The 25,310-nt window shown below is 37.6% G+C and overlaps 1 protein-coding gene across 4 annotated transcripts in view; it reads left to right on the top strand.

Annotated features, from left to right (window-relative positions):
- Nucleotides 1-25,310, top strand: part of LOC127431882 (neuropilin-1a-like) — a 101,320-nt gene that overhangs the window by 70,617 nt on the left and 5,393 nt on the right. Inside the window, exons 9-15 of one of the 4 annotated variants that reach the window (XM_051682503.1) lie at nucleotides 5,249-5,393; nucleotides 11,048-11,379; nucleotides 12,523-12,667; nucleotides 17,096-17,206; nucleotides 18,472-18,528; nucleotides 24,071-24,214; nucleotides 24,303-24,580. In XM_051682503.1, the coding sequence (XP_051538463.1) occupies nucleotides 5,249-5,393; nucleotides 11,048-11,379; nucleotides 12,523-12,667; nucleotides 17,096-17,206; nucleotides 18,472-18,528; nucleotides 24,071-24,214; nucleotides 24,303-24,580 (1,212 nt within the window). The remainder of the gene's footprint in view (nucleotides 1-5,248; nucleotides 5,394-11,047; nucleotides 11,380-12,522; nucleotides 12,668-17,095; nucleotides 17,207-18,471; nucleotides 18,529-24,070; nucleotides 24,215-24,302; nucleotides 24,581-25,310) is intronic. The other 3 variants (XM_051682505.1, XM_051682504.1, XM_051682506.1) reach the window with 3 other exon arrangements.

The raw sequence follows: 25,310 nt of genomic DNA, 5'->3' as shown, positions 1-25,310 counted from the left end.
TTTGACAAGTAGTGCCTAGGGATACGATTAGCAGCATGGACTCGGGGATAGACGGATGCTGTATGCCCTGACTGGAGCTTAGCATCACCTTGTTTTATGAAGGTAAATCGGTTGCAAAACCTGAGAGCTTGTAGATTTGAATTTGAGAAGTTGTACAATAACTATTTGTATTCGTAAGCTGAAATTTACACACACAGCAACAACGTGAATACTTGTAAAATAAAAATCTGAAGTTGAATATTGCAATCTGACTTACAGTTACAAAGTTGTAGACAAATAGTCACAAATGTGTAAAATGACATTCACATAAATACAATGACAGACACAAACTTGTATTACATATTTACTTTTTTACTTTAATTCACTTTTGCTGTACAACCACAAATTGGCAGTTACAACCTCTCAAATCTGGCACTGCGACTTCAAATCTTCCCGCCTTGACTTTTGCAACTACTTTTGCGATAAACCTGTAGCAAAACTCACTTATGCATTTGTAAACCCAGATGTGAGAGAGAAGGTTACCAGTGTTGGGCGGGGGCAGGGCCAAAGAAGTTGTGACCAATCACAAGAGCTGGAACAATTGATGCTGAACCAATAAAAACTGATCATCTTAAAACGTGATGACATCACGCATCTGCACCAGCACCGTTTTTTGTAGCAAAAAAAGTCCAATGGCTTGTTGATGCAGTGGCCGGATGACTTAAGTAACTTGACTATTAAATTATTTAGAGTGAGTTTATCATGTAACAAATCAAATGAGACGATTTTATCGTTTTAAGTTGATCGACGCAGAATTCGGCGCTGACAGACCACATATTGTCACAGTCTGTCTCCCTCATTTTCTTCATTTTCTTCAAGAACTCTTATTTTGAACTTTTCCACTGGACTGCATTTCCCATAATTCACTGCCCTAATCACTTCCATCTGTTTCTTATTATCCTCACCTGTATTCCATTCACTCATTAGTTCTCTTTGTATAAATACCCTCTAGACCTGTTCATCCTTTGTCAGTCCTTGAAGTGTCACGTTGTGTTAATGAAGTGTTACGTTGTGAAGTGTTGAATTAAGCTTTGATGTTTAGATTTTGTAATTGTTCCATTCCAGCGATTACTATTGTTGAGCCTTGTGTTTGTTTCCACTCCAGCGTTTGTTCTACTCCAATGATTGTGATTAAAGGATTTAAAGTTTTTACTCCTGCGTCTCCTCTCTTCCTCTTCCACTCTGAGACACCAACGTTACACACGTTATGTCTAAGGATGGCAATGAGAAATTCTCGGAAGAAATGTTTCTGCAGGATGTTTGTATTTGGTAAAACTACATGGGATGCAACAATCCAGCTAGCCGCATATGCCACGAGTTCCATATTTCCATACAAATATTGAATAGAGGTTATGCACCAATAGGTATACGAGTGAAGAAAGAATCTCAATTATCACCAGAGAAATGTTCCTAATTTTTTTTAAATCTTTTCTAGATAAAATTAGATGAATCATTGATGACAACAGAGACAGCTGACAAATTCTTAAATTGTCAGATTGCAGCTTTCTGCTATATTTATTTATCTTCTGTATTATTGTTTTATTAAAATTTTTAAACTGAACAAAGTCTGGTATCATGTTGTTGCTTAAGTGCTTGGACAGAATTATTTTTGATTGTTTTGATGTGTAAAGCACACAACAACTTGAGTGTAATTCTTTCCAAAAAAAATTCCTCATTTTCACATGAATGGATAACTATATTAATCACGCTTGCTGACTATCTATAGAAGATTAAAAATCATGCCATTATTTCAGTTAGTCATTTCTCTTATACGTTTTTCTACTTCAGTGCTGTAATATTGCATTGTTGCAAATTAGCAAGCAAAGGTTAAATATAAATAAGCCATACTGTACTTGCTTAGATGAATTATAATACACAGTGTGCATTCTGTTTGAAATAAGACTCTGTTCGTATATACTGTATATCCATTCAGAATAAAACTAAGGTAATTTTTAAATGTCTTTTACATGCCAGTAATTAATTTCTTAGTTCTAGTTAAAAGTCTGCTTAAACTGTTTTATCAGCCCGTCCATGCTGATCAATCCTTAAAATCAAGCAGTAAGAAAGTACACATTGACGCCTTAAGAATAAGATATATAATTTTGAACTTATTAAAATACATAATTGCCTGACAACAATGACTTGATTTAATCGTGATTATTTAAGATTACATTTGTCATGTGCACTTTTAATGTAAATCACATACTGACATCTAAATAAGGGAAATTAGCAAATACTAAAAACACCAGAAAATTCACATTTCTATATTTGTAGTTCAGATGCAACGGGGGAATAGATTCAGCCAACAAGTAATATGATCAGATTTGGTCCGGCATCAGTTGTTCCAGCTCTTGTGACTGGTCACAACTTCACTGGCCCCAACACCAGTAGCCTTCTCTCTCACATCTTGATTTACAACTGCAGTGAGTTTTGCTACAGGTTTATCGCAATAGTTGCAAAAGTCAAGGCGGGAACATTTGAAGTTGCAGTGCCAGATTTGAGAGGTTGTAAGGGTCGATTTGTGGTTGTACTGCAAAAGTGAATTAAAGAACAAAAGTAAATATGTAATACAAGTTTGTGTCTGTCGTTGTATTTTTTGAATGTTATTTTACACATTTGAAACTATTTGTCTACAACTTTGAATTCAAAACACAGGTTTTTGATTATTGTCTGTGAGTACAGATTGCAACATTCAACCTCCTATGTATTTACATCGTTGCTGTGTGTAAATTTCAACTTACGAATACAAATATTTATTGTAAAAGTTCACAAATTCAGATCTACAAGCTCTCGAGTTTTGCAACATATTTACCTTCATATTGGTTTCCTGTACAACTCACAGTTTGACCTCTTCTAGTTAAGAATTGTGTTTAATGTACTGATCCTAAAGCAATAAGCCACTTGAGGCTGTGTTACAGTGTGATTTTACCATAGTTAAAGGGTGTTTAACCCCCTTAACTTTGGTAAAATCACTATAGCAAAAATCAGTCGACACAGGTAGAGTTTTGCCCATAAAAACTGGGTAAGATTGTTAAAATAGCTGGGAAAATTGTGGGTACAAAACAGAAATCCTCAGATGACCTGTACAATATGATGGTACACAGAAAAGCCTTGTCAATCACAAATAACATAATACATCCTCTTAATAAGGAATTTCATCACTTCCATCAGGATGGCGTTGTAGGACACCAAAGTCTACAAAATGTGCAATAGGTTTAATAAAACAAAGTAGAAGGCAAGAGTTTTCAAGGGCACACTATTGGCTTAATTTTAATCATATTAATAATTAAATTATATATTTTTTAAATGTATTTATTGTACTGTAGGTATTGTTTTTAGAAATCTGTTGTTTTGGTGCATAGTAAATGTAACTGTTTGTATTTTTTTGTAGAGACCAAAGAACAATTCTCATCCATGGCTGGACAATAAAGTGAACTGAACTGAACTGAACCCCGGTTTTGTGTTGAATGTAAACATCTCTGCTGGCGTTCTTAATGTTGTGTGCATTACTGTTTACATTTTGACGTCAAAAGCAGAGAATCCTCCATCTATGCATCCATTTTCTATAGCCTCTTGTCCTATGTAGGGTGGTGGGGAGTGCTGAAGTTTGTCCCAGCTGTCTCCGAAGGCAGGGAAACCATTTCACAGCTAACACACAGACAAACACATTAGCCACTTTTCACTATTGGGCCAGTGCAAGCCAGGGTTCTCAAGTGGCCAGCCGGGACCAATAGCCTCAGACCTCAAGCCGAGAGATCAAAATAGATCTGCATTTCTCCTATCAGGCCAATAGCCCCGCAGCGTTGCATAAAACCCACCTTTAACATGCCGCCTTGGTGCCAGCATCACACACCGCCCTTTTCACAAGCAAGAGGGAAGCTCAAGCTGAGGTATCATGTTATTTAGTTATCTAGAATATCAAGTTTATATCATCTGTAAACATTAGCTAGCTAGCAAGATAAGTTATCGTTGACAACTCACTGACTATAACTGCCATGGTGTCCCGACAGCAGGACAATGTCCCAACACACCGTCCATGATCTCGAAACATGGAAAGTACTTTCTTTGAGCACCGCTTTGTCCAATATGCGTTTTAACAGATTTGTACTGTTGGGCCCGAGGGTAATCAGTGGGCCAAAGGCCATTTGCCATTGGCCCCGAGAAAGCCCAGAAGAGGCACAATGAAGCCCTGGAAGTGACAATGGGAATGCAACTGGCCCTGGTACACACTAGCACACCCTCATTTGGCCATATAGTGGCAATTCAGAGTCTCAAATTCACTTGACTTGCATATCTTTGGAGTGTGGGGGGATACCGTAGAACACAAAGGAAACCCATGCAAACACGGGAATAACATGTAAACTCCATACAGAAATGCCCTTGTTGAGTCAGGACTCAAACTGGGGACCTGTAAGGCAACAGTGCTGCCACTGTTCTGCCAGAGAATGACAGGTCTAAAAACAGGTCAAATGTTTTGGAAATTGATGGCTGCACTGAATAGGTGCATGATTCACATGATTGTGAATAGGATGGATATGCATTTAACCAATTTAAAACAATGCAGACAATGCATACAAATAAACAATGGTATAAGCAGGATCAATGTGTGAATTTACCCCAGTGAGGGAAAAAAAGAAAGAACTGAAAGAGAGAAACTTCAACATGTTCTTAAAATGCCACAGTTGACCTTTATATAGCGACCTGTGAAACTAAATTTGCTATGAAGAACGATTAGGGGTTTTGAGGTCAATTTTGCTTTAATTTGTCTCTCTTGTTACTAGTTCTTGTTACTTTGACACATAATGTAGCTGTATCCTCCCTTCAGAGAAAACGTGTCAGCAAGAATCAGCGGCCATGAACATTTCACTATGTGATTCATCGCTGTGGCTACAGTGTTTTCGTACAGCAACAACAGGGACCATTGTATAATTGAAGTGTCCAAAACATTCAGTGCTAATTTTAACCCAGACACTGACATCACAAAGTGGCTTTTGTATTGCTACATACTGTAGCTGGCTCCAGAGATAATTATATTCAGTATTACTGTATGTTGTCACTTTTGAAGATGTTGATCTAAATGCATTTCTATCATTTATCTTTGTTTCTGGGGCAGAGCATTAGGTGAATCCCAGGCTTCAAAGGTCTGTCCATTGTGGTTCTTCTAAACAAACAGTGTGAATAATTTCTGTGTTTGCTCTTTATTTGGCAGATTTTCCAAGGGAACACCAACCCTTCAGACATGGCAAAAGCCATGCTCCCCAAGCCTACGTTGACACGATACCTCCGAGTCCGACCCTACTCTTGGGAGACCGGCATTGCTTTACGCTTTGAAGTTTATGGATGCAAAATTTCAGGTTGGTTCTCAAGAAATCTGGTTCTTTTCTGTCATTCTAGGCTTTAAATCATACAAACTTTAATCGGTGTGGTATTTTTTTTGCACAACTGGGATTTGTCAAAAATTTTGTTTAGAAGCAGTGTTAATTCAGATTCGTTAATACATTCCACACAGAAGCCTTGTTTTGTCAACACAGCACTCCATCATAATCTCTCAATTAGATGGTTTACGTTTCGCGTACTTTGGGGCAGGCTTACGGAGAAGTGTTTATTCATGCAGCTGAAAGCCTGCAGTGTGCATAATTTTTTTTTTCTTTTTAGAGAGTTGAGGAGCTATTGCATTATAGACAAGTGTTCACATCAACAAATAAGACTGTGTATTCATGTTACGGCATGTTTGGATGTACTTAATTCGAAATGAATGCCATGCACAGCAGGCAAGGCTGTAACGCCGACCTCTACGTCTACTCTAATTCTGCATCTATACCCTCCTCCCTTCTCCCTTCTCCCCCGAGCCCTAACCTCTCCACCTCTCACACACATACACAGATGCACATATTGCACATACTATTACACGGCCTCCAGCCGCTGTCAGCCCCAGCTGGCCCAGGCCTCATTTGCATACTGATCTGCATGTTTTGGCATGGCTCCACCCTCCATCGAACTTTGAATGCACAGGCTTTCATATCATCAGCGTCCCAGCTGAATACATTTCCTCATACAGTATGTGTAGAATGAGGGCGTACCTGTTTGCCATCATGCACCGTCTATCAGCTTCATGTTCAGCATGCGTAAGGGGCTTATTTTTAGAGTCAGAGTGTATACACAGATTTAGCACTGGTTGTATATTTGTGTGCAAGTTTGTGCGTGTGGTTCACCGCAGTTCTGGAGCGCAGCTGTTGCAGTCATGTTTTGGATGGGTGAACAGACCGCATTCTAAACACATCACAAGAGCAGAGGGCTTCCAGTGACATCATCAGTGTGCATCAGACTCTCTTATGATGATGAGGCCAAGTTGGGCGGATGATTAGTGAAAAATCCCCCAGTAGTTCCAACAACAAAAAGTACAGTGGAATTACTATGGTTTTTGGACATGATCCCATGTTAATACCATGCTTTTAGGACATGTATCTTGGATATATCATGATTTTTGGATTTGTCCCACCATGGTGATACAGTTTGGACATGTACCCTGGTAATACCATGTTTTTTGCCCATGTACGATGTGATGTTTGAAGAAACATCAAGGTAAATATCAATTGTGAAAACAATATTTTTATTAGGTGTCATTTCCAATCTGTAACTTTTCCAAGTTATACAAAAAGTGTGAAAATGTTATTTCTTGTGTATATTTAGGATACATAAAATGTTAGCTATAAAAATATCCTTAACATGACAATGGAGTCAGCTATTTTATTTCCAAAATGTACAAAAAAATTAAAAAGGTAATTTCCATAACCATCATTTTCACAATCAAATTTAATTAAACACAATACAGAATTTGTGATGTGGTGGAAATAACAATGTGGTGGGAATTGTTATGAATATTAAAAAACAAAAATTTGATCTCATGTGATGCATGTACATACACTGTTGGACATTGTTAGTAGACACATTAAATAGTGTACTAAAAGTGCCCAAAGTTTAAGAAAACACCCATAAATACAATGGTAAATGAACATACGAATAATCATTGTAGCATTGTATAGTATTTTAAAGTACCCCATCTAATACTATTCCTGGGCACTATGGAATCTTTCAAGGATTCTGGCTGGCAGTTAGGAGGTGGGTTTTAACACAGTTCAGGTCTTATAGGCTTTCCACAACCACATAGCCATTAATAAACTTCCTCCCGCTGTTTGTAAATAAAACCATCTGTTTGTATGGCCATCTTGCCTCTATGTACTGCGCCCAGACCAAGTCAACAGACAAAATACGTAATACAAGCAACCCGGTCCACCCTCAGGGTGTGTCTCTAGGGTCTACCACACCCGGAGCTTCTACCAAGCATCCCCAAATGCCATCTGAGATCCATAAACAGGTCCTAATGACAGTGGCTGCTAGTGCATTAAAAAGAAAACTTAATTTACTTACAAACTTTGAAGTCTATCCACCTAAGTGAAGATCTTTTTCATCAAGGTCTGTAACAGTTCAGAAAGGAGGATGCGGGAGCCGAATACACATTCAATGAGACTTTAATTAGAACACAACATCAAACTGAAAACACAGCAACATAAAACACAAAAAGCGGCCACGTGTATCTCTCTCTCTCTCTCTCTCTCTCTGGCATCCCCGGCTCTTCCTTTCTCTCCCTCCAGCTGATTAGGTAACTCAGGGATGGGCGTACATCCTCACGGCCCGGCCACGCCCTCCTCCTCATCACAAGGCCATTGCTGAAACAACTTAGGCTTTATATCAGAAATTATGCACTGACAATTTTCCAAATTGGGCGGGGTAAGAGAAACCCAACCAAGTCTGTACACCTACAAACTAGGGTTGCGCGGTATACCAGTACTAACGAAATATCGCAATACCAAAAAATTTAAATGGTACGATATCATCTTGTTGTTCATTTCTGTACCATATTAAAGTATGCTACATTAGCAAAATGTAATGTAATATGAGAGTTTTGAGATTAAATCAAAGACCATTTGAAAATAATAATAAAAAAAGTCTCTATATGGCCAGTTGTGATCATTAAACAGCAGAAGGATGTCATTTAATGAAATAATATTCAGTCACATGCGCACCACAGAACAAAGGAGAGGCTCCGTCCTGTTCTGTCATCTTCTTCACACACACACACACACACACACACACAAGCAGGTGCACACACAAACGCAACACACACTACTAATGCTTTATTTTCATGCAGTGTGTCCAATAGTATCCATCTACAGAGCTGCAGAGCAGTGTGTTTAGTGTTTTGTCGACTGTGAACTCTTTAATGACCGTTTTCACGGTTGCAGCTCGGAGATTTCATCTCACGAGTCGCAGGAAGCTTGATATAATGAACCCTTCACAAACAGGAAGAACTGCAAAGGTCTTTCAAAATAAAAGTCCCGCTGAAATAAGAGCTCTATTCAATTGGATGCGTGAAATTTAAGACATTACAACAGAAAAGTATTACTACTGTTTAAACGTGTTATATTCAAAGTTGTCGCAATAATACTCATAATAACAATTATATAATATTAAATGGTTATATTATTTATATTATTATCTGTAAGCAATATCACAAAAGCAAGTGTACTGAATATCAGCATGTTGTGATTCAGCCATGATTGCAACCTTTTGCCTCAAGTAATCAGATTGTTTTCATTTAATGTTGTAATTAATAATGTATAGCTCTGTTCTGCATCTTTTTTTTTTAACCAAAAATAATATATTTATTATTACTGTTGAAATATTATTATTGGCTCTATATTGTTGAAAATTATTACATTTTCATTTGATTAAAGCTGTAAAATGTGTATTTGCTTAAACACAATTTGATCATAACATTTAATTAAAACATTTAACATGGAATCCAGAAAAATGTCAAAAGAAACAGCATGGGGGGCCGGGGTAGCTCAGTGAGTAAAGACGCTGACTACCACCCCTGGAGTTTGCGAGTTCGAATCCCAGGGCATGCTGAGTGACTCCAGCCAGGTCTCCTAAGCAACCAAATTGGCCCAGTTGCTAGGGAGGGTAGAGTCACATGGGTTAACCTCCTCATGGTTGCTATAATGTGGTTTGCTCTCGGTGGTGTGTGTGGTGAGTTGTGCGTGGATGCCGCGGTGGATGGCGTGAAGCCTCCACACACACTATGTCTCCGCAGTAACGCACTCAACAAGCCATGTGATAAGATGCGCGGGTTGACGGTCTCAGATGCAGAGGCAACTGAGATTCGTCCTCCACCATCTGGATTGAGGCAAGTGGTGAGAACTACGCCACCATGAGAACTTAGACTGCATTGGGAATTGGGCATTCCAAATTGGGGAGAAAAAGGGGAGAATGTCAAAAAAAAAAAGAAAAAGGAACGGCATAATTTATATCTGTGAGACTTTATGCAGTTTTTTTAGTCAAGTAATTTTCTGTGTAATTTCATCAAAAAAAATGTCATGTGTAAAAAAAAATTATTTTTTTATTTGTTGCCTAAGTATCAAGTTGGTATCGATACCGAGGTACCAGGGCTGGTATCGTAACGAAGACAAAATTTTGGTATCAGAGCAACCTTACTACAAACAAACAATGGAAAAAAGAAACACAGGAATTTGTTGTTTTAGGAGCCTGGAACTCACATTTGGACCCTTGAAGGGGACACAGACAAGTGCTCTTTCCATTCCAAAACTGCAGAGGAAAGTTCTCTCCATCAGTGCAAAGTCAGTGTTGTAAATGAAAACTCTGTTCTGTTGGTATTTCATGGGACATTAGGTCCATCTGTGATGGGCCAAAGATTGCCTCTGATGCTTTCCTGCTCCACGGGTGCTGATCGTAGATTATGGTAGCACTGGCAGGTCACAAATTCCAAAGAGTTGGAGAACATACTATATGAGAGTCGTGACAGGCAACACATAGGCAGTCAGTTGGTCAGTGCTTCATGTCTGAGAATTTCCCCCAAACTCAACCTGCCTTTACCGAAAAGAAGCAAAGCATAAAAATTTTTATCAACGCTGGAACAAAGAAAGGGGACTTGGAGAGTTGAATGGTATTGTGAATAAAAGCGAGACACTGTTCAGAAATAAAAGTAAACGGCACTTGAGAGGGATTTTAATTAGATAGCTTGAGAAAAAACAGGTAGAAGAGATAATGCACAGGGTCATTGGTGAAAAGAATATGGAGAGAGAGAGACCGAAAGAAAGAGAACAAGAGGGTTCTTATCTTTCTTGTCCACTTCATCTGTCTTTCCTGTGCAATAAATGTCTTTCCCTCTCTCTTTGTTCTGCTTCTTTGTGGCCTGTGGCTTCTTTAAGGTTGCTGGTTAGAACGCTTCCCAACTCAGTGAGACATGAACGTTTTTACCACAGTTATCATCCATCATCATTTTTATCTTCTCTTTTCTTTCTCACCCTTTCAGTTTTACCCTCGCACATCTAATCTAATCTCTCGCAGACAATTCCCTTAACAATTATCGTTCAAGTCTTTCTCTCTTCTTAACTGTTTCTGTGTGACTAGTCATGCATAGCTAGACCTTTATCTAAAAAGCATAGGTCTAGTTTTTAATGCAGCTTATTTTTGCCAAGTACCATCCACTATGACAGAAAGACTCCAAAATTTCTGCTCAGTGATGTCTGGTTAACTTGCTACTAAAGGTTCATCACATTCACCCTTCCCTGATGAAATTTCGCAGGGTTGAGCATATGACAAGCATGTGTGAAACCCGCATATGGTATGTACGAAGGACCGCCCGCACAGAAGTTACTGCCAAACCAAACAACTTGCTATTGGACTGTGTCAGCTGATTTTCACCATTGTAGGGTGAATGGGTGAAGCGAGCCTTAAGTGCCTCCAATAATACTCCAAAATTGATATAATCCTCAAAAGCTCTCATTGTATATTCATTAGACGGTCAGCAAATGTACTGTGTGTGTGCTGTATGAAGCTGATACTACTGTGCAATTGTTGTGACAAATAATGGTACATTTGTTAGACAAAAGCCTAATTTTTACCCTCTCTCATTGTCCCTGAACAGAATACCCATGTTCAGGAATGATGGGAATGGTCTCAGGCCTCATCACAGATACTCAGATCACAGTTTCCTCCCACACTGAGCGTACCTGGGTATCAGAAAACGCCCGTTTGCTTACCAGCCGCTCAGGATGGACATTGTTGCCACAGCCGCAACCCTACGTGGACGAGTGGTTGCAGGTTGATCTGGGTGAGGAGAAGCTGGTTAGAGGCTTGATCATCCAGGGAGGCAAACACCGCGATAATAAGGTCTTCATGAAAAAATTTCGGCTGGGATACAGCAGCAATGGAGTTGAGTGGAGAATGGAGATGGATGCCACCGGTAGCAAGCCCAAGGTAGGATATAGGGAAGCTGAAAAGTGGTTGGAGATAAGCTCTGGTTTGTTTAGCCTGATGTTTAAGACATGAGATAAGGAAGTTGACAATGGACTTATAATGTATTCAAACCCAAGTCTTTAGAGGGACTGAGTAGAGAACGAAAGTAATTAGGCTAATGCAGTGAGCGTAACATTAGTGAACTGTCCCAAATACATTGAACAATATTACTAATAATTGTTCCACTACCCAAAGTCAGCCAATCTATGCTGCAAAGCGGAGGGATCTTGTATAATCTTGGTGGTTTATTTTGTGATAATGTCCACCTGACTGTGCATTATCCCGCTTACTAATTTGACATTTGATTATTAATTGTGATTATTCTAGGATGAATTCAGGTAAATTTGGCCACTTTTTTAAAAATTGGATCGATTTACCAGATTCAACCCAAATGAATTCAGGCACATCTCTCAAGAAATGAGAGATACCACATGAAATGAGTAATCTTTTAGTGGAGGACAGAGCAGATACTCCTTATCCCTTATGAAAAGCTGGATTGGAATATCAATTCCAGATGGCCCCATGCCTGATTTCAAAACCCTTATATTCTCTTCCTTACATCTTGAGCTTGAAGGACAAGAAGACACATTAGCGCTGATGGCCATTAATGTTCTTTCATGACTTCCTGTCTTGCTCTTTACCTTTGTTTCCTCTGGCAAGTATATTTCCATCTTTTTTTGGGGTCTTTGTGTCCTGTGGTGCCTTGTGTCTAGGTAGGAATATTTCAAAAGTGTGAAGTCAAAGGCAGATGCTTTTGAAGGGCTGGGTATCCTGCCGTTGTAGACTGGAGTATTCGCCCGCAGCCTTTCTTTTTGCGCTAGCTCAGCAGTACGATGTCAGAATTAAAATTGAAGGCTTTCTTGTCTCTAGTGCTTTGTTGCATTAGAAATAGAGTAGCACCAAAGTTAAGAGAGGTATGTGCTCTGCACCTTCTCGCTTGTTTTCTTTCAATAAAGCTTGGTTCTTTTCCGTCTCTGTCAGGGTAACTTTGGGATACCCTTAATAAAGGTTTCCCCTTTATCTTTTACCATTGTCTCTCAGTTCTCTTTCACTCTCTGCTTGACTGCTAACTACTGCTATTTCTACTGTCGTTGTTCTTGGCAGATTTTTGAGGGGAATTTGAATTATGACACACCAGCATTGAGGAAGGTGGAGCCTGTATTAACTCGCTTTGTAAGAGTGTACCCAGACAGAGCAACTCCTGCTGGAATGGGACTTAGACTGGAACTCCTCGGCTGTGAAATGGAAGGTAAGTTGAAAATTCATTCAAGCACAAATTAAATCATGCATTAATAAAATTTCCAAAGTCATACAGTGGCCCCAAAAGTAATTAGACACACATGATAACAAATATCAAACCAAGCAGCACCTTTCAACAAGTGATGCTAGACCTTTTCAATTTTATTATTTTTTTTTTTTTTTTCACTTTTATTTATAGCCATTTGAACCATCTGGTCTCAAGGTGACTTTTGTATGAAGTCAGTTGCCATGAAGCACACAGGTGTCCTAGCAGAGTAATCACAGGTGGAGTTCATCAGATTAGCTATGAACATGATTCACTAACATTAGACAACCAGAATATTTTTTAAATACTTTTCATCTTAATTATGAAGAGTAGCCCATATATTTTGTTTCATCATTTAAAAACTTACAAACTTCTTTTTGTTAAATGTTTTCCTTGAAAGTGCTCATAAAATTATAGTCCTTCAATCTAAAAAAGGCACTTGAGGATTCTCAAAAGTGTGGTCTTAGGGTACAGATGCTTTTTGATTGAATTTGGACTTATCCACTCAAGAGAACGGGATAGGGCAGAGCTTAGCTTTCTTCATAATTAGTTGTCCCGCATATGCAGCATCAAAGGATGTCTCCAACCCAGAGAAGCAGGGGCCTGTGACACTCCTAAATAACAGGGCCCCTAACAGCTGGAGATAATCTTTGGTCCACCTGCCTTGAAGGATTACAGAGAGTTCATTGATGTCTTCCCCTCTCTGTCTTCTCTCTCTTTCTTTCTGAATTAGTTTAGCTCTGATGGGGAGTGTGTGCGTGTGTGTTCTGTAGAGACAGCGTTAAGTGGATTTACATATTGGATTTCGGAGGAACTGCGAGACTTGCTAGTGTAAGCCACAGCATCCCACCGGGAGCTTTAGTTGGATGATAATGTTTGTTTTCACTTTTAATGCCAACCCATGTGAGCACACGCCAGGACTGTATATACAAATTAACCCAGTTTCTTTCTCTGTTTCACCTAAAACTTTCACTGTGTTTGCAATGAAATACTAAACCCACTTTATATTAGATGTCTTTAAATACTATGTACTTAAGCATTTGATACAATGTACTCATTATGTAAATATGTGTTGTTGCAAATTAATTACTTCTGTAGTTAAACTGTTAACCCTACCTCTAAACCTAACCCTAACCCAACCCTTACCCTAAACCCTAACCTAAACCCTAACCCTACCCGTACCTTATCCTCAGTAGCAGCAAATGTGAATCTTGTGAGAATTTTGCAAAACAACATGTAGTTACACAATAAGTACATTGCTTGTTTGTTTTTTTTGTTTTTTTTATGTATTTCAATGTTAGTACATAGTAGTTAAAGACACCTAATATAAAGTGGGACCCATACTTACTAAATACAGCACAGTATGTGCTCTATACTGCTTACAATTTCTTTGAAAAACAGTGGGAGCAAAGTCTCATGACAGTGAGAGTGAAACAGTGGGCATTATTCCACAAAGTTTCAAACAGTCGTTAAGATAGGTAGTTTTTGGTCGGTTTAGGTTTTGGTCTTGGTGGTGCACACTGTCAGCTATATGACCATTCTCCCCCGACTGAATCTCTGTATGCACCAGGTATTAAAATGCATTTTGGGTGATCCGATCACAAGTAGACCTGTTTGTCTCTTTCAAGGGGACAGTCTCTGATTTCGTGACGGCATACATCAATCATTACGTCAGTGTTGCTGCTTGATAATAAAGTGCAAAAAGTAAAATAAGAAAAAAAGTGCTATAAAGCAATGCACAGTTTCTCTTAATTATACTTACATTTAATTTAAGCACAATCATGACGTTTAGAGCAGATTTCTCAGTTATTTTAGCGGAATACCTGTATTAACTGTCAGATGTGTGTGCAACTCATCTGTGCCACTGCATGTTGATTTCAGGCATACTGAAGATCTGTGAAGTACTTGTGCATGTGTATGTATTCACTTTTTTTTAAATATATGATTGGACGGTTATTTTTGATTAAATCCACACTTAAACACTGGTGCCGGATCAAACAGTTTGCCCAAAACACATCTTAAAGGTACTCCAAAATTAATTCACAAACTAGTGCACATAGCAACGGGAGAGCTTATTCGTGATAATATGTCAACTAACAACATGAAATTAGGGCTTGCGCTTGTTTATTGCACTGATTTACACAGAACGGAAAATTAAAATAAAGAAAGATGAAAATAATAATGAGACATGGGGAGGGAGTCGTGGGTGATGTTTTATTCATTCATTTTTATTATTTTTGGTCTCCTGCTTTGCAATGCATTTTTTCCTTTTTTTTCCTTTGTATTTCATTGGCTTTTGCTTATTGACATTTGGTCGTGCGATCTGAGACTTCTCGTCGCAGACCAGTTGCTGCCTAGTCCCTGACTCAAAACGAGCTTGAGATGTGTAGTGTTCGCTAGGCCAAAGTTCTAGAAGAAGTATGTGATCAACAATGCTGTCCTGTGAACACAGCTGGGTAAAGTCCACAAAGTGACCTTTCTACAACCCCTCGGCTTTAGAGACTCTCTTTAAACTGCCCTTAGTTGAACTGTGTAACTTCCACAACAGCTCTAGTTTCCCCCTCCCCTCGTCCACTGCATATTATTTGCTCCCTCTATCCCGGGAAAGCTCTCCAGGCTTAAGGGCAGCTCATTACAAGCTGAGAGTAAACATAGGGCTTTAAGGCAGATGCAGGCAAAGGCCACAACCAAATGGGCACGGGCAGCCATAATGAGAGGCCACCGCAGTTTCAGTGAGCTGTGCAGGCTCAGGGTGGAGCATAACATCCAGAACCCTGCAGCCAAAACCCCAGCGCCCAGAGTCACACATAAAGCCATATTACAGAGCTATGGGTTTGGAATGACTATAGAACAGAGTATAATCATTAAGATAGTACCATGGTAATACCATGTTTTATGGGTGTGATGGTATTACCCTGTTTTTTTTTTTTTTTTAATGTTTTTTGGACATGTTAATACAATGGTATTATTTTAAGTACATTGAAATGCCATGTAAATACTATGGGGTTTTTCTTTTTGGTCATATAACATGGTATTTCTATGTTTTTGGACATGTACTCATACTAAACCATGTTTTTGGGCATGTAGCTAGATAAAAAACAAAGTCTTCTTTAATGTACATTTGAGAACCATATAAATACTATGATTATTTGGACATGTACCAAAGTAGTATCATGTTTATTTTTTTATTTTATTTTTTGTCTTTGTTTGTTTGATGGTTTGTTTGTAACTTAGGTTTCTTTGAAGTACTTTGTAATGCAGTGTAAATACTATTTGTTGAATATTTACCATACTAGTACCACAGACTGCTGAGAGGATTATTGGTGCTCCCCTACCCACCTTCCTAGAAATGTACATATCCAGAGTGACGAAAAGGGCTGGTAAAATCACTTTTGACCCCATTCACCCAGCAAACTTCCTCTTCGAACTGTTGCCCTCTGGTCGGCGCTACAGAGCACTGAGCACCAGAACAGCCAGGCACAAGAACAGCTTTTTCCCTCAGGCCATCCACCTCATGAACAGTTAAAAATGCCCCCAAATACTTTCCTTTGGTCATGTGCAATGTTCAGTCCATCCATTCCTACTTATATCCATATCTCATTTATATTCTTTAACATATCCTACCTCTTCTTCAATATATTACATCACCTGCACATAACTGTATATCTGTATCTAAATTATTCTAACAACATTATTGCTCTATTGTATATTTCTCTTTTTTTTATCTGTTATATCTTATTTTATTTTTTTATGTCACTATATATATATATATATATATATATATATATATATATATATATATATATATATATATATTTGTTTAAATGTATATGTTTGTATGTATGCATATACGTTCTCTTGCACTGGAAGCTTCTGCCATCTTGACAAAATCCTTGTGTGTGTAAGGATGCTTGGCAATAAAGCTCATTCTGATTCTGATGTTTTTTAGACATGTACCATGGTAAAACAAAGGTATTCTTTGAATTATCTTTAAATACCATGTAAATACTATGTTAATTTGAACATGTACCATTCTAATATCATGTCTTTTTGGCATGTACCATCGTAATAATACTATGTTTTGATTTTTGATTTTTTTGGACATGTACCATACCAATGCCATGTTTTTTGTACCTTTACCATAGTAAAATCAAGGTATATTTGAAGTACCTTTGAAGACCATGTATATAGCATGGCATATTAATATAGAGATCATTCAGTACCATGGTATATATCAAAGTACTACCATCAGATACCCTCCCTGTACCATGGTTCTGTCTTCTTTTTTTGAAAAGAGGTGCTTAAATGGAGCCAGCTTGTAAAATGTGCAATTTCATGTTTAATGTGAATCTTTACCTCTCTTTCTCTCTGTCTCTCTTTCACTCTCTCTAGTGCCCACTGTGCCCCCTTCCACGCCCTCTCCCTCCACCACCCCGTCAGATGAGTGTGATGATGACCAGGCCAACTGCCACAGCGGAACAGGTGATGACTACGACCAGACAGGTGCTAACACTCGCCTGCAGAGACTGCACCCTGCACCTTCTGCTATGCTAATCATACTATCCTAATCCCCACTAGATTAATTGTCCCCCTTGCTTCTGCAAATAACAGCTCTTCTAGTTTATTCTTGCTATGCTAGCCCCGCAAACTAATCACGCTTCGCACCTGCAACCTTGATCACCAATTCCCCATAACCACACTCACCTGAACCTCTGGGTATGTTTGGAATGGCAAACTACCCTACTACTCCTATTAGAAAGGCAGTATGTATACTGTGCATGATATGCAAATTTTCTGCATGCATCTAATACCTGCATAATTTACTACATTTACCAAATGTGCTTGAAACTACCTTTCACTGTATTAAAGACAGGTGGATAGTGACAAACTAATATCAAACACAAACGTGATATCTACTTAGTGACTCAAAGTTCTGCGAAAAGCTAGGACAGTTTTATACAAAATTTGATTAAAAAAGAGAAAATTACCATATAAACGTCTAATGTATCATGACAACAATGTAGCATACTACAGTTTAAAATGTTCATCGTTGCATTCTACTTACTGCTTTACAGTATATACATACAGTATATACTGTGTAGTATGCAGTAAACGGTATGTTATTTAATTTCGAGTTTCGAATAGCATTCAGTGATAATACAGTATTCTAATTCTGTAGTATCTATACTGTGTACAGTATGCAAATTCTCTGGACATTACTTACTGAATCAAATATGCATGAAATAAGGTCATGTGACAACTATGTAGCATACTGTTGTTTAAATGTTTATCGTTGCATAATGCAGTTTCACATACATTTAAAATAATAGATTAGGCAGTAAACAGTCGAAACTGCACAGTATGCACATTATGTAGTAAACAGTGTGCTAGTATTCCATTCCAAACATATCCATAGCATCTACACTTACCGTTTGTCTTCATCTTGCAACTATTTGACAACTAAAATCTCAAGCTGACAGTACTAACAATACATTTAAAAATCTGCCATAAATCTTTTGTTCACTCCAGTGCAGTCTCACAGTGTGCGTGTTACACAGAATTAAACTCCCCTCTGCTAACTGCTAGCAGTAATGATTCGACATGAAGAAAATTGTATTTGCTGCCTCATGCCGCAAAGCTCATTTTAAAAATGCTAAGCAAATATAAGGAGGGGAATAAGCTCAGTCAGATCCGTGCCTCTTGATAATTACCCAAATAAAACATTACTCAGCATGCAATTTAAACTTCCCATCTAATGGCCTTCACAGGTGGGACCACTGTGCCAGAGACGACCACAGAGCTGAGCACCGTTCCAGGTGAGAAAGGTATTTCCCTGTACTATATACGTTCTCTGTGCACTCATTATCAGAAATATTAGCAGCTCCAACAACTTTATTTTCCCCGTCTAATCAAATATTTGTAACAAATGTTATATATGTGAATTTATTGCTATGAGTATATATAATTGGGCTATATATTTAAATAACTTCTAACCTTTTCGTCAAAACCAGAACGAGCTGACATAAGATGCTGAATTAAATAACTTTGAGTGTTAAAATTCTTCCAAAACTCCTAAAAATCCATCCATCCACTTTATTTTTATTTTTACATAAAATAACGTTAATTACAAATAAAATAGGCTATGTATGACTTGATTATTAATTTTATTCGTTATTCTTCCATTCGTTCCATCAAAAGCAGCTAATAATGGCATAAATAATCTACTCCGAAATAAGTTATTTTGGATGATTGTAAGGGGGTTTAGTGGAAAGGAGGAGGCGAGAACCGGCTTGACAACTTAAATAATAATTTAATAAACAATTTAAACAAAACACACAACCAAAAACACACAGTACAGCTGCCTGTAATTCTCTCTCTCTCGAACTGTCGTCCCCGGCCGCCTTTATCCCTCGCGCGCCCCATCAGGCTGATTGGGGACTGGGTGTGTCTCATTCCAGCCCGGCCCCACCCTCCTCGGCTCTACAATGATAAAATATGCTCTCAAAACTCCTAGACTTTTAAACTCCAGCCTCTTTTTCCCATAGGCCCCATGTTATTTCCAAATAGGCTATCGTGCGTGAATTTATTGCTATGATTTTTACTTGTCATAATTGAGGGAAACAGTCACAGGCGTAGATAGCTCAGAATATTCTCTGTCTCTGAACCTGATTCTTTCTTGCTTTCTACTCCCTTACTATCACAGCAGCATCTCTCCTCCACTTTAATAAGAGTAGAGTTGTGATGCAGTGACATGATCAGAGAGAAAAAAGTCATTTTTTTAGTAAAGGTATTTTCATGCGTCCAAAGACACGCCAGCAATTGTGAAATATTAGGATCAGCAATATAAACTGAATAACAAAGACAGTAGTCCTAATACCCATCTCTGTCATTTTTATGCTTCCAAAGAGCAAATTGTGCTAGGAAATTTGATCCATTTCATGGTAAAAATGTCCACTCTATTTTGTTTTGTTTTTAATTTTCAAAATATTCCAGAATCCCCAAATAATAATTAATATCTGTTCTCAGCCACAAGGCCTCCTAATGTTCCAATATGTAATTATATTAATTAAAGCATGTAAAATAATGTAATATATGTATTGTACATTAAATATAATGTCAAATAAAATAAAAATGTCCTCAGACAAGAATATTGTTGATTGAGGGTTGACAATCTATAGTAGCTAAATGTTCTAAATGCGCACCTGGAAACAATGAGGTAAACATTTAAAACATAAAATAAATAAATAAATAAATAAATTAATTAATACAATTTTCAGATCTCATGCAACTGATAATTTCTCTTGGCCCAGGCCCACAACATCCAAAGGTTTCTGTCTACTGATGTCTTCAGTTCTGAAATAATTTTACATTTTTAACAAATATTAAATTAAGTGGTGTCTTGGACCAAAACCAGTTTATTAGATTATGGTAGCAAACAAATTGAAAATGACCGAGCGCATCCAAATTCATAACGTTTTAAATAACAACATTTAAAAAAAAATAAGCATCCCAATCAAACACGAAACGAGCCAGCACTGATATGACTTTGGAGAAAATAAACTCACCAGATTCAAATACCAAGAAGACTTTTTCTAAACTTTAAAAACATTTCGAGTTATAATTTCATGATGAATTCATTAAATATTATTGTTATTATTATTATATCGTGTGTATGTGTGTGGGGGGGGTGGGGATGTAGCCTTACCCTGTAGTTCACCGCTCCGCCTATTGCTATAACAACAACACTATGAGAACACGCAAAATGATTGACTGGCAGAAAGCATCAGAGCTTCACATTTTTGTTTGCTGTTTACAAAGTCTAGAGACCGGTGAGATATCTCATGACACTTATTTCATTAATATTTTTCAGGAAGAAGGAACATTTTGTGCATACCTTTCCATGAAAAAATCGCTTACAGCACCTTTAATGTGACAACTAATAGTAAGCCATTCATAGGCTGACTTCCCCAGTATAAGCACTGCAGCACTTTCAAAACATTACTTTGTTTGAGCATATCATTAGCTCAAACAATGAAGTAAGTTTTGGGTGGAACTACCTGTTTGTCGAAGCAAGGAATTGGGAGGAAGGGGCCTTAAAACATCAGCTGCACTGCAACACTAAAAACCACTCAGAACACCTTTAAAACATAAAGCAACACCATGGCAACCATCCACAACTAGCTTAATGGCACTGAGTTTTGCATAGCCAAGCACCTAATCTAGTTGCAACTCCATTTGATGGTGCTAGTGCTGAAAATTACACACTTTACATTTAAGAAACAATGTTCTTATTTATGTTTTCTTTGTTTTCTATTTGGTTGTTATGGGCTGTAGAAGGCATTTGATTGTGTGTCCACTCAAAGATGAGCCTGTAATCTTGTCTTGAAGTGTTCTTGTTCATGTCTAAAAGAGCCGTTCTGATTTGCTCATTCAGCATAATGACTGATTAGCCATTCAAGAGTGCTTAATAATTGGCAAATAAGAAATGCCCCTGAACTGACCTTGCCTAATTATCCTGTTTGTGTATGCGTGTGTTTGGCCCTGTCTGTATGCAAAATAACAGAACAACTGAATAGAATGAAGGTTCTTATAAGCAAGTGTCCGTATGTGTGTGTGTGTGTGTGTGTGTGTGTGTGTGTGTGTGTGTGTGTGTGTGTGTGTGTGTGTGGTCATGGTTGGGTAACCAACTAACGACCATGAGTAGATGTGTGCTCTTTCTATTATTGGATGTGGTTTATTTGTTATGACAAGCATTCAAAACTGGTAGAACGATCTGGACTGCGGTGAAACTTACCCTTGCACTGTCTTCCACTGTGACAGTCCCAGTCCATTTAAAGATAGAAAAGAAGAAATAACTTTTAATTGGAAACTAGCATTTTTTGTAGAGGGTGGTGGCAGAGTGCCTGAGCTGTGGCTTATAATGGGAAATACTTTCCTTCGCATTCAGTGAGCAAATACCCTCTGAAACTCTTGGAGAATCCTGCCTTTATTAAAGGAGCGGCGCGCTCTGCTTTATTAAACTGTCTGGAAAAGCAGCATTGAGACTGTGCAAGCACTGGCATAGCTGACATCCTAGACATACCTCTGCTTTTCTGTCCATCTCAATTATCTCGTTCTCTCTTTCTTCGGCTTTCTATCTCTCACTCAATCTAATGTTGTTTAATTCCTCCCGTTTTTTTATGTCTTCATTTCAAAGCTTCACTGTTTCTTATTTTTTGTATTCCCATTTAAGATCTTAGACATATATGGTAAATACTTCTCAATTTGGAATGCCTTTGAACTGTCTATGCTTGTATTTAAGTCATTTACATTTGTAAAATAACTCTCTACTACCATCCAGTGGAAAAAGTGTATAAAACAGTGTACCACTGGCTCTCTGTGGAGTTGAATCAGTTTGCAAATTATGTGGGGTTTGGGGGATGTGACCCACTTAATTAAGGCTTGATCTAAGTTAAAAGAAGAAAAAAAAGGTTGGGGGATTTAAAAATAATTTTGTATAAACATTTCAGCAGGGTTTTCAAGTATTTCAGTAAACACAAGTTAAAAAGATGCTCACAAACAGAAAATAGAATTGCGCAAACAGAAATCATGAGGTAAACCTAGCAAGAATAGACTGCTTGAACACTTTTTGGGGGGATTATTATCGGATGAAACATTGATTAAACACAAATATTGTCATCACTTTTTTCTAGATTTATAAATCACAAATAAAGTATATCATAAAAAAAACTGTTGTATTTAAAAAGTATTTAAGATAGTTGACAAAAAACTTTAGTGTTGTGTTTATGAAGTCTTTAAGATAGTTGACAAAAAAAAAAAAAAAACTTTAGTGTTGTGTTTATGAAGTCTTTAAGATAGTTGACAAAAAAAAAAAAAACTTTAGTGTTGTGTTTATGAAGTCTTTAAGATAGTTGACAAAAATAAACTTTAGGGGTGTGTTTATAAAGTCTTTAAGATAGCTGGACAAAAAAAATTATGTTGTGTTTCTAACGTCTTTAAGACAGTTGGCAAAAAACTATAATGGTATGTTTATAAAACCTTTAAGATTGTTGAAAAAAAAAACTTTAGTGTTGTGTTTATAAAGTCTTTAAGATAGTTAGCAAAAAACTTTAATGTTGTGTTTATAAATTCTTTAAGATATTTGGCAAAAAAAAAAAAAAAACTTGTGTTGTGTTTATGAAGTCTTTAAGACGGTTGAAAAAAAACTTTTGTAGTGTTTATAAAGTCTTTAAGATAGTTAGTAAAAAAACGTTAGTGTTGTGTTTATAAATTATTTAATATATTTAGCAAAAAACTTTAGTGTTGTGTTTATAAATTATTTAATATATTTAGCAAAAAACTTTTGTAGTGTTTATGAAGTCTTTAAGATAGTTAGCAAAAAACGTTAGTGTTATGTATATAAATTATTTAATATATTTAGCAAAAAACTTTAGTGTTGTGTTTATAAATTATTTAATATATTTAGCAAAAAACATTAGTGTTGTGTTTATGAAGTCTTTAAGATATTAGCAAAAAATTTTAGTGTTGTGTTTATAAATTATTTAATATATTTAGCAAAAAACGTTAGTGTTGTGTTTATAAATTATGTAATATATTTAGCAAAAAACGTTAGTGTTGTGTTTATAAATTATTTAAAATATTTAGCAAAAAACTTTAGTGTTGTGTTTATTAGGGTTTTTAAGATAGTTGACAAAGAAATTTAGTGTTGTGTTTATAAAGTCTTTAAGATAGTTGGCAAAAAAAAAAAAAAAAAAACTCTTGTGTTTATGAAGTCCTTAAGATAGTTTACAAAAACTTTAGTGTTGTATTTATAAATTCTTTAAGATATTTGTCAAAAAAAGCTTTAGTGTTGTGTTTATAAAGTCTTAAAGATATTTGGGGGGAAAAGTAGTGTTGTGTTTATATATTTGGCAAAAAAAAAAATGCTTTAGTCTTGTGTTTGTGAAGTCTTTAAGAAGTTGACAAAAAAGTTAGTGTTGTGTTTATAAATTCTTTAAGATGGTTGACAAAAATTTTTACTGTTGTTTATGAAGTCTTAAGATAGTTGACAAAAAAACTTTAGTGTTGTGTTTATAAAGTCTTTAAGATAGTTGACTAGATACTTTGGTGGTGTCTGTATAAAATCTTTAAGATGGGGCACCAAATGACAGTTGGATTGTGCAAAATGAAGCTCAACAGATTTTGCAAAAAGGCATTAAACAGTTTGCACACTGAGTGGGCTTGATCGCACACTGGTCATCTGTGAGGCTAGTGGCTTCAAAGCATGTAATTTAATTTAAATTTACAAGAACTGCTAATATGTTGATGGTTTACTTACATAAAAATGCTATAAATAAGCCATGACCTGTATGTGATCTCTCTCTGTAGCATTCCTGTGGTTTGCCTGTGATTTCGGCTGGACAAATGATCCTTCTTTCTGTGGCTGGATATCAGAGGACAGCGGTTTCAGATGGCAGATCCAGTCCAGTGGCACCCCTACTCTAAACACTGGCCCCAATATGGATCACACAGGTAAGAGAAAAACAAAACAGATACCGGGTGTGAAAGCTTTGAAAACTTGTGAAACTTCCAAACCTCATACTCTCTCTTTTCCTCCAAGGTGGATCAGGCAACTTCATCTACACGCTGGCAACAGGTGCACAGGAGACAGAGGTGGCTCGGTTAGTAAGTCCGTCAGTGTCAGGGCAGGACTCAGACCTCTGCCTCTCCTTCTGGTACCATATGTTTGGCTCCCACATTGGCACACTGCACATCAAACAGCGGAGAGAAAGTGGTAAGGACACAGCTGATGTACTGCTCTGGACGGTCAGTGGTCACCAAGGCAACAGATGGAGGGAGGGGCGTGTGCTGATACCACACTCCAATAAACCCTACCAGGTATGAAAAGTTGGAGAAAAGTATGTCTTGGTAAATGCAAAATATTAATAGCTGGTTCTCAGGGGGGCCTGGGTAGCTCAGCGAGTATTGATGCTGACTACCACCCCTGGAGTCGTGAGTTTGAATCCAGGGTGTGCTGAGTGACTCCAGTCAGGTCTCCTAAGCAACCAAATTGGCCCAGTTGCTAGGGAGGGTAGAGTCACATGGGGTAACATCCTCGTGGTCGCGATTAGTGGTTCTCACTCTCAATGGGGCGCGTGGCAAGTTGTGCATGGATCACGGAGAATAGCATGAGCCTCCACATGCTGGGAGTCTCCGCGGTGTCATGCACGACGAGCCACGTGATAAAATGCATGGATAGACGGTCTCAGAAGCAGAGGCAACTAAGACTCGTCCTCCGCCACCTAGATTCAGGTGAGTAACCGTGCCACCATGAAAACCTACTAATTAGTGGGAATTGGGCATTCCAAATTGGGGAGAAAAAGGGGATACATTTTTTTATTTTTTTAAATAGCTGGTTCTCACTCAGGGTTCACTCCAAGGAAATCTCATTGGTCCAAAATCCCACTCCACACAACTGTATATTAAACATCAAATACAGAGCCAAGAAAAAGTATGTGAACCCTTTGGAATTAGCTAGTTTTCTCCATTAAAGCTGCTATATGTGATTTTTTTAATTGAAAGGTATGTGAAAAATTATTTCCTACTCCCTGAAAGATATTAATGAAAT

This window comes from Myxocyprinus asiaticus, chromosome 41, assembly GCF_019703515.2.
Source record: "Myxocyprinus asiaticus isolate MX2 ecotype Aquarium Trade chromosome 41, UBuf_Myxa_2, whole genome shotgun sequence".
In the NCBI taxonomy this organism is placed as follows: Eukaryota; Metazoa; Chordata; class Actinopteri; order Cypriniformes; family Catostomidae; genus Myxocyprinus; species Myxocyprinus asiaticus.
This window is presented reverse-complemented; position numbering and strand designations above follow the sequence as displayed.